The sequence below is a fragment of the Phycodurus eques genome, chromosome 12, assembly GCF_024500275.1.
Source record: "Phycodurus eques isolate BA_2022a chromosome 12, UOR_Pequ_1.1, whole genome shotgun sequence".
Taxonomy (NCBI): domain Eukaryota; kingdom Metazoa; phylum Chordata; class Actinopteri; order Syngnathiformes; family Syngnathidae; genus Phycodurus; species Phycodurus eques.
This window is the reverse complement of record NC_084536.1, coordinates 20,929,334-20,944,985: the sequence shown is the minus strand read 5'-3', so window position 1 is coordinate 20,944,985 and position 15,652 is coordinate 20,929,334. Positions and strand designations below refer to the sequence as shown.

General features: G+C 39.0%; 2 protein-coding genes across 5 annotated transcripts in view; one reads left to right on the top strand and one right to left on the bottom strand.

The window, feature by feature from the left end:
- tmem41aa (transmembrane protein 41aa) lies at positions 1-4,312 on the top strand. The gene is made up of 5 exons (XM_061692009.1): positions 1-286; positions 1,520-1,670; positions 1,746-1,907; positions 2,150-2,288; positions 3,438-4,312. Exons 1-5 carry the CDS (start codon positions 87-89, stop codon positions 3,659-3,661), a joined length of 876 nt encoding a protein of 291 aa, XP_061547993.1. The 5' UTR covers positions 1-86; the 3' UTR covers positions 3,662-4,312.
- Positions 4,313-11,139: 6,827 nt separating this feature from the next.
- igf2bp2a (insulin-like growth factor 2 mRNA binding protein 2a) overlaps positions 11,140-15,652 on the bottom strand; it is a 49,784-nt gene continuing 45,271 nt past the window's right edge. For 2 of the 4 annotated variants that reach the window (XM_061692231.1, XM_061692233.1), the window contains exons 12-16: positions 13,726-13,842; positions 13,570-13,644; positions 12,943-13,074; positions 12,675-12,788; positions 11,140-11,797 (exon numbers count right to left, since the gene is read on the bottom strand). In XM_061692231.1, the coding sequence (XP_061548215.1) occupies positions 11,699-11,797; positions 12,675-12,788; positions 12,943-13,074; positions 13,570-13,644; positions 13,726-13,842 (537 nt within the window). In that variant the 3' untranslated portion in view covers positions 11,140-11,698. The remainder of the gene's footprint in view (positions 11,798-12,674; positions 12,789-12,942; positions 13,075-13,569; positions 13,645-13,725; positions 13,843-15,652) is intronic. The other 2 variants (XM_061692234.1, XM_061692235.1) reach the window with 2 other exon arrangements.

Genomic DNA, 15,652 nt, shown 5'->3' with positions numbered 1-15,652 from the left:
TCATAGGCTGTGTCTGCCACATGACCCGGCTGTTTTTGTTGAGTCCCTGGCTAAAAACAAACCAACAAATCAAAGCACGCGAGTGAATGGGGAACATGCGCTCACTCGTCGGGCTTGTCGCCGTGGTCGTCGCCGCTACCGTGTACCTTTATTCGCTGTCTCTGTACTTGCCCCCCGGCCCGCCGAGACCCGCTCCCACCGCTACCGGGACCCAGCATGGCGCCGGCGGAGCAGAAGGGTCCTCCGGGGCGTCCGCTGCTGAGAGCGCCGAGGACACAAGCAGCAGGTCGGAACGGTTGTCCAATAGTCTCAGTTGGAGCATGCTAAGCTAACCACTGTTAGCACGGTTACTGTCACATGACTTAAAACGCTTTAGTTATCAGCTCGACCTTTAGTCGGCACGTTTGTGATAGAAAAAAAGTTATACTTTTATTGGAATATCTTTTTGTAAAAGCATTTTATGATAATTCATGTTTAACATTTAGCATTTTACATTAACTTGTTAAAATGCAAAAAAATACAACTTTTATTGAGGTGATGTTCCAATTGAATTAAATGAGCTAATTAAAAATATACATATTCATTTATTCAAACAAGATGACCATTTTTTTCCATTTTTGTAATGAAATGTCAATTTTCATAATATTCATACTATACTATCCTACTATAATGTATTTATTATGCTTTTTTTTCTCCTAAAATACATATACTGAAAATGTGTATTTTTTGTTTAATATATTTCCTCTTTTGTTAAGCACATTTTCTCTCAATTTAAGACTTTTTGATCATCACGGTGTTCCCCTAAAAAGTTGCAACATTATTCTTGCAACATTACAACTTTATTAATGTGAAAAAAATATTACCTTTTTCTTGTACTATTAAAAAATATCTTGAGTATTCTCTATTCCTTTTCCTCTTATACATTTACTTTTTTTCCTCATAAAATTAAATTTCTTAAAAACAACACTTTACTGCGACTTTATTGTTGCAATATTACAACTTTAATCTTAAAAGATTATTTATCTAAAAAAATACTAATAATGTAGCAATAGTACTGGTATAGTAGTATAGTAATATTATGCCTATGCCTAAAATGCCTTTTTCTCCTAATATTACATCTTTACTCTCATATTACAGCTTTATTGAAGTAATTTTCTAATTATTTTCTCAAAAAAGAAAACACAATTATTGCAATATTACTACTTTTTTTTTCTTGTAATCTTAACACTTGGTCATATCAAGCTATACCAAAACTGGAATAGCTTTTTGGTTTTTAAAATGTATTTTAAAGGGGAAAAAAATAAAATTACAATTTCGTGTTATCATATGTTAGTACTAATAAGTAACTGGGTATTTTTAATGAACATCTGTATTGGCCTGTACAGGCGATTTCTCTGCCCCAATTTAGAGCAAAATGATATTTGGTATATTGTGTATGCATTCTTCCCTGGCCTGTCTTCTACAGCAAGAACATGCTTTGACCACACACTTTTTTCTTTTCTTTTTTTTTTTGCATCAGGTTGAAGTTCCCGTCCGACTTGGAGGAACTGCGAGAGCTGTCCGAGCTTCTTCAATTCTACAAGACGGAGCACACGGCCTACGTGCTGCTGCTCTTCTGCAGCGCTTACCTCTACAAGCAGTCCTTCGCCATCCCCGGATCCTCTTTCCTGGTAAGATCAGAAGACAATCGGCTGTGTTTTCCCGACACTCGCGGACAATTCCGAGCCTTTTTTGGTTTGTGTTAGAACATCTTAGCGGGAGCCATATTTGGCCTGCACCAGGGTCTGCTGCTGGCCTGCGTGCTCACCACGGTGGGCTCCACCGCCTGCTACCTCCTGTCGCAGGCCTTTGGGAAACGCTACATTGTCAGCCTCTTCCCTGATAAGGTGGCCATGCTCCAGAGGAAGGTGAGTACACACACAGTATCCAGTATACACTGGCGCCTTGAGAAAGTGTGTCAAGATACGAGCCGTCAGTCGGATCATTTTTTTTGCTTTGACTTGCGAGCAAAAATGTGAGATACTGCGCTGTATGGTGCCCACGTCGGCAACCCACTCGGCAAATCATTTTTGGAGGCGGCCCAGAATCTGTTGCTACGTCTCTGTTCTTGACTGATTGCGCGTGACGCCGCTGCGTCCTTGCTGCCCAGGTGGAGGACAACAAGGACTGCCTGTTGTTCTTCCTTCTCTTCTTGAGGTTCTTCCCCATGACGCCCAACTGGTTCCTCAACATGTCGGCCCCCGTCGTCAACATCCCCGTCACCTTCTTCTTCTGCTCCGTCTTCATCGGTAAGCTGCTCGTGGAGGACTGGGACGACATCACGTACAATTGCGTCGTGCTTATGAGTCGCAGATGAGCTACGATCTACGCCATCAGTTTTTATTATTGAGCTCGTTGTAGTTTGATGTTTCTAATATTTATTAACTACACAGAACTACGCTATTAGAATATTAACATGACTTCTAAAACGCCTTAATGCCCTCAGGTTTTAAATCTATGTACTATTGTATTTTATTTGCTTATAACTATAGAAATATTTCAGACACCTCAATGTTATGCTTGTAAGTGTGAATTTCAACTTTTAAAATTAGCAGGCAGTTCTCATAGAATTACACCTTAATTGGAAAATATCAACTTATTCTCATAAAATTCCAATTTGAGGCTCATACATTTGCCAAAAATGTAAACTTTTGCTTGTAAAATATAAACTAAACTGTTCTCTCTTTATTTCAAATACATTCTCGTGAAGTTACAATGTTACTGCAATATTGAAAGTGTGTCATAGAATTTCCATTTATTCAAGTAAAATTTCAAAATTTTCTGACTTATTTCACATAAAATTTAAATTCTCTGAAAGTGTCGTTGTAAAATTGAAATTTGTTCTTTCTGTACTGACTTTTTTTGTGAAATATCCATTTATTTTCATAAGTTAGTGCTTGTTTTCTCATAAAGTTTTTTTTATTTTTTATAGTTACAGTACTCACAATAGTTCAACTTAGTGCTTTAATTTTCATAACTACAAATTTCTCAACTTTTTTCCCCCAGAATGACAAATTTTCCACATAAAATTGCAACTTCTCTTTATAATATGACACATTTTATATTCACAATATTTCAACTTACTTGTATAGAGACTTGTAGTAGTTATATATTTTTAGCCCTATTATTTCCGTTGTAGACTTGAATTTAATTACATTTCATTTTAAAATAATTTTTATTACATATTACCTTTGAATTTGTTTTAATATTTAATGAACATAAAAGTTGTGATATAGTTTTTACATAACTATCCTTTTTTAATAATAATAAAATATATATATATATATATAATTTCCTTCCAGTTAAAATCCTCCCAAAGGAAACTAAGAGCCAGAATGCCAGTTAAATGACAAATACCGTACCTGTGTTTGAGTGCAGCGTGTCCACTCGTCTCGCAGGTTTGCTGCCCTACAACTTTATCTGCGTACAGACGGGCGTCGTGCTGGCGGAGGTGTCGTCACTGGACCACTTGTTCTCCTGGCAGCGTCTGGCCCAGCTTCTCGCCATAGCGTGCACGGCGCTGCTGCCCGGCGCTCTCGTCCGCCGCTACGGCCAGCAGCGCCTCAAGGTGACGGCCGTGCACGAGCGCAACGGACTCCGCGAAAACAAGAAGGTCCAGTGACTGGCCGTGTGGATTGTTTATTTGGACTACTGGAGCCGCCTGATGACAGAACGCCTATCCAGGACATATTCAGAGAGGGGGAGGCACTTGTGCCTGTTAAACAATTTGAGATTGTTCTGAACGTGTACCTCACGGCAGTCTTCAAACTCTCCTGCTTTGACGACACAGACTTCAAAAGGAAGCGCTTTATTTGTAACCAAAATACAAAATAGCGTTTTATATATTATAAATAGAATTTTAAAAGTTGTATTGACTCGTCCAGGGTGTTAACCCGCCTCTCGCTAATTGTCAGCTGGGATAGGTCCAGCTCACCCGCTAGCCGATGGATGTTCTTCTTCATTTTTAGCGAACGTACGTATACTTCGCCCAGGCAGCAGAAAGCCTTTAAATTATTCATACTATGAAAATCAGTTCATGATGAAAGCTGGAAGAGATTGCCAAGACAGTGTTTTGATCAAGACTAGAAAGGCCACAATATTAGGCACAACTGCACAAGCCAAATACAAGAACTACATTACGCATTCGGATTTTATGAAGATAATAATGATGTGTTTTGATTGACACTGTCAGAGGTGTTCAGTTCAAAATGTGTTCATGTCATTTTATGACACCAAAAATCTGTATATAAGAATAAAGTATTTTTGTTCTTAATATTGCAGCTTTTTCTTTGTTAAAAAATGACGGTGCTAAGACTTTGTATGCCTTTATTATCATCATTGTGCAGTGGAAAACTGGGCATAATAATGTTATAATGCCCGATTTCGATTGTCACCGTCAAAGAAGTATTCATTTGAAAACCTGATTGCCTGTTTTGGCTTTCTTGTCAACAAAACATACCAACTCTCAGTGAAATGAAAAATTACTATGGATGGACATAATGAAACAAAAAAAAGTAAAATGACAAAAATGCAATAAATATTTTTTCAAAATACAAACAATTTAAGATGGCTGTGGACTGTTGAAGAAATATGTTTTGAATTTCTTAACGGTCAATTGATATTTGACAGAGTGGACATGCTAAGCTCGACAACATCCAACTAACTACACGCATGATGAAAAATACAAAGTGTAAGTGTAAATATTGAGTGCAACCAGCTGTTTTTTCTGCCTCCATTGAAAGACTAAATGCCGATAGTAATGTCACGGAAAACATCCGAGGGTTTCTTAAAGAGAACGATATCCCATAAAACAGGGTTGACAGCAATTTCGGTGACACATTCAAAATGTTCAGTATGGCCATGAACATAGAATATACATCGTCAAATGACTCGTTTTATCAACTAATTTGTTGTGGAGGGTAAGACCAGGTAAAAAAAATAAAACACATTTTTAGTATCAGTTAAGCACTTTTTATACACACTGTAGTTAGCAGAGCATTGTGCGGGATATAAGATTATCACTGTACTGGTATGTGTGCAAACGTTTGGGCTCTTATATCAAAACGTAAGCATTGAATTGTTCTGCTCCCTTTTTATTTGAGATATGTAAGACACCAAAGGCAACGTTCCAGCTAATGCTAGAAAATGTATTACCAAAAAAAAAGAGCAGAGCAAAGGATCATCTTTCAAATGGTGTTTATTGCTCAGATCCAGGTTTTGCTCAGCAATACAGTTCACTCACAAGTCAAACAACAGTACGCTCGGGGACCGGAAAGGCACGGATCCGGCCGGCGCAACAGCGTCGAAACGCGGATCCCACGTCAGTCCGGCGCACATCATCCGTGACCTTGTGACGTGTTTGAGACCCTTCGGCCCGTGGGACATTGGAGGGGTTTCGCTTATCGAACACACGCGTACACGCACTCACACACGAGGAATCTCCCAAATGGCGAGATGTGTAAAACCACTAGTAGAAGTTTAGTGCTATATGAGGCGTCTGGCATCCAAACGTCATTGAACAAAAATACTGCTGGAGTTGTACTCGTCCATTGCCCTTTGCGCTACCGTGTCCTAATGTTCTATTCTTACACACCTGGATCCTCTTGTCAATCTCCTTTTGTTTCTTCATTACCTCCGCCAAGGAAAATAATGCTGTCTTTGTCAGTCACCAGGTTTACACACAAAAATGACACCAACCACTATTAAGGCCACGCTGAAGAGAAAAAAAATTACAATTAGAAAAAGACTATGTATGACAAAAGAATCCTAATGGGTTGATGTCCTCACTTATGAGTTTAATTAATTTTGTGACTATGCTCGCATAAATGTTTATAACTACCGCGACATTGATGCTGGTTTTGTTAGCCCATCTGTGGCATTTTGTATTGTGTGTTTGCATTAGGCAAGCAGACTTTCCTAAGCCAAAGTTATGCGGATGTTTAAAATACACAAAGTGTCATTCTCTATTATTTTATGTTGAGTTCGACAGTAAACCAGACTTTAATCTCATAATTGTTTTTTTTCCGCATTTTATGACTTTTTCGTCTACAAGCACTACTATATTGTTGAACTATTTCAACTTAATTGCCATAATTGTATTCCTTTTTGATCTTCTGTCTGCTCCTAAGTACCTAAGACAATTCTTGTAGTTGTTTTTTTTCTGGTGTTGTTGAAACCTTTTTTTCTCTTGTAAGATTTCATTCTAATAATTTGTTTTCACTTTATTTTACGGTATTCTTGTTATACTATTTTAACAGGAGTAGTATGTTTTGGACACTGATGGTGTAGCGGTACACTCGCCTGACTTTGGTGCGGGCAGCGTGGGTTCAGTTCCCACTCAGTGACGGTGTGAATGGGAGTGCGAATGGTCGTCCGTGTCTATATGTGCCCTGCGACTGACTGGCGACCAGTTCAGGGGGTAGTCCGCCTTTCGCCCAAAGTCAGCTGGGATAGGCTCCAGCGTCCCGCGACCCTAACCAGGATAAGCGGTGTTGAAAATGGATGGATAGTATGTTTTGTCTTGCCCCTAATCGTCATGAAAAATCTTTATTTTTCATTGCATTTTAACTCATAAAATTGCAATATTACTCTCATAGTCACATAAAATAGCATTTTCTCATAATATTCTGACTTTTGTCACATAACATCAAATGTATCCTCGTAATTCAATAGCTTTTATCTCTTTCTTTTTAGTATGACCATAAATCTCCTTCGTAGAATGTATTTTTCGTAATACAGTATTACAACTTTTATACGTGTAATATTATGACTTGTAAAATTCCAACTTTATTCTGTGACTTACGAACGTAAGTCTCATAGTAGTCTTTTTTTCTTTTTAGTTTGGCCTTAATACTCCTTTGCAGAAGATATTTTTGTGTTTTGTACTTTATTCTTGTAATTAAAAAAATGTATTCTCATATTATTATTTTCTCTCGAGTGTGGCCCGAACACTCCTTCGTATTTAGGAAGGCGATAATTCTTTGCAGAAGTCTATAATGCTTTTTTTTTTTTTTTTTTTTGGCTTGATAATGCTGCGAATTATTGTTTGGGGCTTGGCGGAGGTCTGCCCTCAACGGAGTGCCGTTCGCCGTTTTTGACTTTAAACCCACGGTGGCGCAGCTAAGTATCGGCAGCAGTCTAAACCGAAATGAAACTTAAAGCTAAGAATCATCAAAACAGTGTCGGTGACGAGAAAACCGGATCAACAGAAGACAAAATAACCCTAGAAAAAAAAGAAACGACAACTACTCAACCACCATTGTGATATGACTAAACATCGCTAATAATACATCCTCAGTGACGTGTATTAAGTGTGGTTTTCAGGTACTGAATAGTAAATCTAGCAACACCCCCAAAAACTTTAGAAAACACCACAATCCTCGCTAAAGGAAGCGCGCCACCTCGCAGCAAGGTCGAAGTGCATCCAACCTTGGAGAGGGAACGCTGCACTTAAAAGAGTTCCAAAGAGTAGAGGGCAAGAAAACAGACAGTCCTCTGCAAAGTCAAAACAAAAAAGGTCAACTACCAGAGCACCCTCGGGTGGGGGTGCTGCGCTCAGCAGCTAAGATTGGGAGAAGGAGGCAGGGAGGCTGGCTAGGAGCAGCCTCAGGCTTATGTGTGAGGTGACTGTTACTGTGTGTGTTCAGCGGGACTCCAACATCATCGAAAAAAATAAAGGTCAGCCTTTGATTATGAGAGGTAATTCTCTAATATACACAGCACCAAAAAAAACGGATGAGGCCAAAACGGCGGTGACGCTCTGGTCACAACAGGAAACAGGATATGCGTTTGCGTGAGACGCTGTTGTACACGTTTTACACTTCTGTTGTCTCACATCCACTAGTGTCACCAGCTAAAAGTTCTACATTCTACACTTTTTTTTTTTTCCAAGAGTCAGTGTATTTTTGCAGCTCTGTGTTTCTTTTTGTCTTAAAAAAATAAAAATAAAATGAAAATCACCAACGGAGAATTACACAGTTGGTGTGTTACAAAATTCATTTTTTCACAGGTCAATTTATTTATTTTTTTTCCCTGGAGGTACAGTTAGGGAAAAAAAAGCTAAAAGAAAAAATTGGGGAAAATGGGTTGGGTAGATTATTTCTCGGTTGCAACAATGCTACTTGTACCATTGGAAAGCCTGCTTAATTCCCTTTTAAATGGGTTAAGGAAGTCACCAGAGTGGACGAGTTGTTAGCACATGTGCCTCACAGTTCTCAGGTTGTGGCCTTGACTCTCAGCTCTTGCGTCCTCCCACATTCCCAAAACATGCACGTTAGGTTCATTTAAGACTAAATTGTCCTTAGCGGGACACTTCAAATACTGCGCCGGCTTAAATCTTCTCCTTTTAGGAAAGTGCAACATCAATAGTTTGTCTTCAGACTAGGACATGAAGGATGCACTGCAACAGTAACAGTTTGAACCATGTGAGTTATGACGCTAAAGAAACACTAACGACTGCATTTGGTATTACTTTGGCTGCTACTTGGGATCTTAGTAAATCGGGGCCTTTGCGTCTGGCTAAAGCGCGAGACAGTTACACTTTTTTGTCCCTTACCTAATATGTTCTATGTGGTAATCCCTAATAATCACATCAGCATATTGCATAATTGCCCCTGCATTTGGTTATTTAACTAGTTTTGAACAGAAGTCAAGGTGGCAAGCTTAGCTCATCTACAACCTGAATGAGGACAAGCGCTATAGAAAATGAATGCATTGATATTCAGTTGTGCAGCACGTCCCACACATGCATATTCCTCACAAATGTGGCATTGTTTAAAGGGGAATTACACAGGTTTTTCAATGGTACAAGAAGGTGGATGGTATAATCAGCCCAACACAAATTTCCTTAACTTTTTGTTTTATTTTTAGGAGGTACAGTTGGTTAAGTTTCTATCGTCTGATTTGCATTTGTTTTCTTCCCCCCCATGTTTTTTGTTTCTTTTTCAGCAATGATGTAATCATTACACGACATTGCCAATCGGACCCCCATTCCATAATGCTCTTGCACAAACCATTTTGGAACTCACGTGTCAGCAAAGAAGTCGCACGACAAAGACTACGCGTTACAGGAGATCATCATCATGTTCTTCTTGTTTTTTTTGTTTGTTTTGTAAATTCATTAAAAAAGAAAAGGGATCAAAATGATCGCTTAACAAGGCATACAAAATGTGGGAAAAAAACGGGGGGGTTGAGGGGAAATGAAAGATTGGACTGAGGTACCCTGAAGCCTGAGGTAGATCACAATACTGACATGCGTGCTGTTTACATCCTGTGGTGGTTCATTTTTACTGTTCTCCCATATATATATATATATATTTTTTTTTCCAGCTTTTTCTCCTTATATTCATTTTCAAGAAAATAAACACTTCCCTTCAAAACAATATGGCAGTGTCCCACTAAGGGCAAAAAAAGAAAACGAACAGGACTTAATGTTTTCTTTTGTTTCATAACAATAGCTCTCATCACAAAATAGGAAAAAATAGATTCATAAATATTACTCTTTATATATATATATATATATATATATATATATATATATATATATATATATATATATATATATATATATATATATATATACTTACACACGCGTGCGCACACACACACAAACACATGGAGGAAGGTGTGGCAATAACCTTTGCGATGTAGAGTGATAAAATAAGGCTTTAGAGGGACCCGCATGGCCAGCATAGGAAACAAAACTCAAGGGTGAAAATCACTGTCTGGCCTGCTGGACAAGGCGAGGGCTGCTTTGTTATCTTTGTTTAGGATAAAAGTGAAAAAAGAATAAAAAGGCTGCGTTTGATACATTCACAGCTGTCACGGCCCTTTTTTAACAAAGCTTCCCGGACCCTGAGAGGGTTAACACCAGCCTGCTTACTTTGTGCCATTGAGGGGGGGCCTACGAGCACCACCCCTGCCTTCACATTTGCCTCCATGCAAAAACCACACAGCCATCCTCACACGACACGCCCCCTTAAGGCCGAGTGTGCGCACATTCAAAGACGCAGAAACTTTTCGCTGTGACGTCACACCGCTTCCCAGATTTAGCTTCGCTTTTACTCCCGTACTGTGCTAATAGATAATGACATAAAACCTTCACATTTCAAACAATGGAAAGTAAGCAATGCCCAGTGCTTGCTATTTGAAAAACTGTCGTCTGACAGCCAGCGTGTGGACCACCGGGGCTGCAGGGCTAGCGTGCTGCTTTAGAGCGCCTCGTTGTCACCTGTGAGTGCATGCACGTCACAGAGGAAAGGCAGAAGAGCAAAGTAAGAAAAAAAAATTTAAGTCCAATATGAACATTCAGAGATAAAAAAAGTTTTCCCTAAAGTCAATCACGGAAATGTAGTTTAAATGGCCATCCTATTTTTTGTGATGATTTTAGCTAATCATTTGTTCACGTTAAGATAATGGGTAGCGGAAGTGACATCACATGAAAATATTCTACTGACTAGTAGGACATAGAAGTAGTCCATTTTTTTTTGTTCTGCTTTAAATCTGAATATTTATCATTAGCACTGCGAAATTTGTCATTATTTAACCGTTGCGCATATAGATGCATCTCAATAAATTGGAATATCGTGGAAAGCTTCAATTCAGTAGTTTAATTCAAAAAGTGAAACTTTACTGTATATTATATAGATTCACTACACAAAGAGTAAACTATTTCCTGATTTTATTTTGTATAATTTTGAGGATTATAGCTTAAAGATAGCAAAAACTCAACATGTACCATCCCAAGAAATTAGAATCAAACAATCACAATTATCTCTAATATACAAATTAGTTAGGAATCTACCTTCTGAAAAGTATCTTCCTGTGTAATGAATTTGTCCAATGTATGAGTTTCACTTTTTCAATTCAACTACTGAAATAAATGAACTTTGCTACCATATTTAAATTTATTGAAATACATTTATGTATATAACAGGCGAGGTGAGGATTTCACACATTCAAATATTCTTTATCCTCCTCAAATAGCATACAGTATTTGACTGATGAGAGAGTGATGAAAAGGGGAAAAAAAGATTGATGAGAAGCATTGGCACGCACGCACGCACGCACGCACACACACACACACAAACGTTCACACACAGAGGCTTGTTTAAAAAAAAAAAAAAAACATTCACCATATTTCCAAATAGGGCTTGTACTTTTTGATTTTTTTTTTCCAAAGTAAGGGAACTGCTCAATGTGGTTGCTCTTGTAAATGTCAATAAAGTCGTCTACCCTGTGTTAATACTGCTAAGGATAGTTCATCTCCATCTTGTTTTAATTGTGTCGTTAATACAGTCGCTTTATCCGAGTTAGGCCTACAGTATGTTAATCCAACTAAAGAGAACAAATACGCAGAGTGACGTGCTAGTTCCTGTTTTACCGTGCGAAGACGACGCTTTTCCGCCTTTTGTTGTTGTTGTTTTGTTGTTCTTGCAATATCAGTATCCTGCTGCGTGTACTGTCGCAGGGCTGGCAGTGCACACGAACGACGCTCACCGCCTTTGGCTCTCGCTCGCTTCCCCTCCTCGATGAAGTTCTTTGGTTATTTTTTGATCCCGCCGCTGCTGGTCTGCCCTGCGCGTTCCCTCTCGGGGCGCGGTCGTTGTCTGACTAGAGGTCTCTGTCCGTTTTGGGGAGGGTTACATTCATTGGCCGCTGGTCACTTGGAGTGTTGTGGTGAACTGGCGGCACCTCGCTGGTGTTTGTGTTCCTGCTGTTTGACCTGCTGAATGATCTCCCGGATCTTCCTCTGTGCAGTCTGTTTAAAAGAGCATCGCATACAGGGTCAGGCCAATGCTATTATAGCCATACAGTACGCAGTGATTGCGTAGGATACAGTACAGACCCACGTAAAAGAGGTGAAAATCAGTGATATTGAGAGACAATAAAAAAGTAGTTTTAATTGTTTTATACCTCACACATGGTTTAAACCTATCAAAACACATTTAAAGACCCTAAACACATTTGGCACTTTTGAAAATAGTTGCTGAAAACATGCAAAGACTCAGAACGATGTACTGTAGTACTCAATTGTGGAAATATAATGTTAAACTGTTTTTCACCAATTCTAGTTTTCCCGACTTTTTGGGGCCTGGCTAAAACGGCGCAGTGTGACATGCTTTAAAGTTGCCCCTCCTCCACTAGATAAGAACTTGAGCGCCTTGTTTGCATGAGCGGTTACCTGGCGCAATTGCAATGTGCAGTTAGCTAGTGATGCCAACGCCCCAGAAAATGCATCTTCCCTTCAGGTCAGCTGCTGGTTTGGCCACTTTAGAGCGTCTTGTTGTCGCAGTGAGTGCGCACATGTCACGGAGAGAAGGCGGAAGAGCAATGGAGAGGAACAAAAGTGACTTGACAGATAGGGACAGGGGCTTCACGCTGGCGTAGGGACAGGGGCTTCACGCTGACTTTTCCAAGCGTCGCACGCTTGGAAAAGTGGGTTATATTCCAGCCACTGGAGACTGCTTGCTTTTACTAATCAACCTTGATTACAGGCAAACTAAATGTGGATTCAAAACGTATCTGTGAAAATAAACACCTCACGCGACAACAACTCAAAATGGGTCAAAGCTAAACAATTCTATGAAGGGTTACTGACCATCGGAAGAAATAAAGTTGACGGTGTGTTGGTGTACCTGACTGGCGAAGAAATGCCCACTGATCTTCACAAACACTTCGTCGTTCTCGTCTGGAGTTTGGTCCCGCGGTACAATGACCTCAGCGCTCGTAAGGTTCTGAAGCTCATTCACCTGGAATCAACCGCACATTCAGTACATCACTTTGCAAAAGGTCGCCTCTCACCACAAAGCCAGCTGGGATAGGCTGCAGCTCACCCGGTTACCCTAGTGAGGACATATGCCATAGAAAATAGGTGGACGAATGAAAAAATGCCAGTGAACTCACCGTCTTGCCACCTTTCCCGATGACCCTTCCGGCTGCAGTAGAAGGAACCTTTATGTGCGTCTCCAGTTTGACTTCCTCCTTCCCAGAGAAGAAGTTCTCCTCTTTCAGCTTCCCAAATATCCGACCCTGGGCCTGGAACACAGAGGTGGGTGTGAGGTAATGAGAGACAGTGGACAATTTCACACAGACTAGGTTGAACAACAGCCATGAACTGATTGATTTGATTAATTCATTAAATGCAGTAAATGGTATTTATATCAATCATGTTGTTTACTTCTCACCCCTCAGTCATCACGGATACCATTCAATTATATTCACGTTCATTCCTCCACTTCCATTACCTTTTAATACATAGGTATATTTTTGCGTTCCGTTCGCTTTGGCTTAGCTTTTAGACCATTACATATATTTGTTTTTAATTATAGTTGGACATACAGGGTTTTCCCCCCACAGCAACGATATGTAAACGAGGACCTGTTCACACAGTCTTGAAACCTTCAAAAAAATCTTATGAACAATAGGAAGCATTTATTTTTCTTGAGATATTCTCATTTGAATACATTTATGACAAATTATGAATATATTTGTGAGTGAGGCCCAATTCTTCTATTCATTGTGTGTTTTTACCTTAAATTGAGCCTCTGGCGTGCCGGTAATGATCACCATCCTCTCGGTGACGTCGGGGCTGTCAGCTGGGGCGATCTGTAGACAAATCGGAGAGGAGAAATTTGAGTGTACACTTAATTTACACATCTAAATGCCAAGGCCTCTTCTCTTCCGCACCTTGATGGAGGCTCCTGCAAAGTGGGCGAGCTGCTTGATGTGCTGGCCTTTTTTGCCGATGAGAGCTCCCACTGCCTGAGTTGGAATAAAGAGGTAGACAACCTCCTGTTCTGGAGCCTGTCAATGGAAACAAAGACGTTTTTACACACACAAGAACCAAAAAGATTTGTATTATTATTTTTTTTTTAAAATTGAAGTTGAGAAGCAGCTTCAAAAAAAGATGACAGAGCATGAACTTAACATCACATGGAGCGAGTCTGGAGGCAAGAGAGCCAAACACCACAAAGAGTTCCTGTCAAACTTTCCACGAGGAGACAAAAATCATGTAAAAAGAGCTTTCAGGGGAAGAAATGTGTATGATCAATATTGAAATAACTTTTGAGTTTTACTAATAATCGAAGTGTATTATTTCACTATAAGGCAAGAGAACTATGTGATTTCTTCCAGCCAATCAACCAACCAAGGTAGGTTATAATCTAAACAATAAAAAAAGTATATTGTACTTGTATACTTTGACATCATTATATATATATTATTGTACATTTAATATAAGGATTAATTATTTGTATTTAGTAATTAAAATATTTTATGAACTATATATATTGTATATATATATATATATATATAATAAAAAGCCTTACATGAAGCCGAGGTGTCCGTCAAGTGTAACACTCCTGTATGTTTTGACCCGATGCCCAGCAAACAAGACTTGGGTAAGAGTTGAGCGTTTTTGCAGCCTAGGCTCGCGTGTTTGTGTACTTGCGGTATATTGAGTGGATTTAATGAGCCCTAGCTCAACTCTGGGCTGGAACTCTCAATCCAGACATATTTGTGGTGTTCTGGTGGCGGTGGTGATGCTGCAATGGTGAAGGACTGTTTTGGATTTAGCTCTCGCTACGCTATTTTTCTCAACATGGAGTCAAGGAGCTAATGAGCGTTTCTCCTTGCAAATGTATTCCCAAAGTGACATTTTGCCACAGAGCAAAAGAGGAAATGCTCTCTTATGCCTCATTTCAAGTCATCTGAATAATTCCACTCGTGGGACACGATATTAGGTACACCTGCACGTCCGAGTGACATCCAATACAAAAACTCAATTGTCAGATTTTGATTGAATAGATATAGAATTTAGCTCAACAAAATTCTTATTGTTGTGGTGTAGAACTGCACTGCATCATACTAAGATCTGTTCCGAATATAAAAATACAAATGTAAGGTAATTATGAAAAACGTACTGTAATACATATTGTATTGCTAATAAACGGTTTTAAATTCTTGGAGGCATTATTTGTGGGAAAATATATAAAATATTGATAATTCAATTCAACAAATATTTTTGTCGTGTTTGAACATTGCTTGCAGGGCAGACATGGCATCGGCAAAGCTGGATAATATCATCATAATACACATTATATTGTAATACATATTATTCCAATTGGAATGTCCATATTCTTTTACAATAGAAATGCATTTATGTTGCGGTAGACAACACAACAACCTCAGAGCAGACAAGGCATCTGTAAAGCTGATGTTTACAGTGGAATTTAATTTGAATGCATAGCACATTGTATTATTGTAAATTTTCATTTATAATATTTTTCAATCAAACATTTGTCACTAAAATATATCAAATAATAGTTAAATAAAATGCACCTTTGCCATGGTATATTTCTTTATCATCTGTAAAGGTGAGGTTTATAGTGGAAGTTCATTACAAAGCATGTAATATTGCAATACATATTTTAATCAAGCCTCCATATTTATTTGTGAGAAAAATACATAAAATGATGTTATATTATTATAATAAAAAATAATTTGGCCTCGCTCTGTCCTCTAATAGATACCTGGTACCCTCCGCAATTGAATAGATAAATGTCCCCCGGCCACAATATGAGGAAATAGTCTTAGAAACACATCCCAGCCTGGT

Bases quoted from the DNA above. Each gene is read 5' to 3' on its own strand.
- tmem41aa (XM_061692009.1), top strand. From the start codon at position 87: ATGGGGAACATGCGCTCACTCGTCGGGCTTGTCGCCGTGGTCGTCGCC. The intron at 1,908-2,149 runs GTGAGTACACAC...CTTGCTGCCCAG, and splicing joins TGGCCATGCTCCAGAGGAAG to GTGGAGGACAACAAGGACTG. The intron at 2,289-3,437 runs GTAAGCTGCTCG...CTCGTCTCGCAG, and splicing joins CTTCTGCTCCGTCTTCATCG to GTTTGCTGCCCTACAACTTT.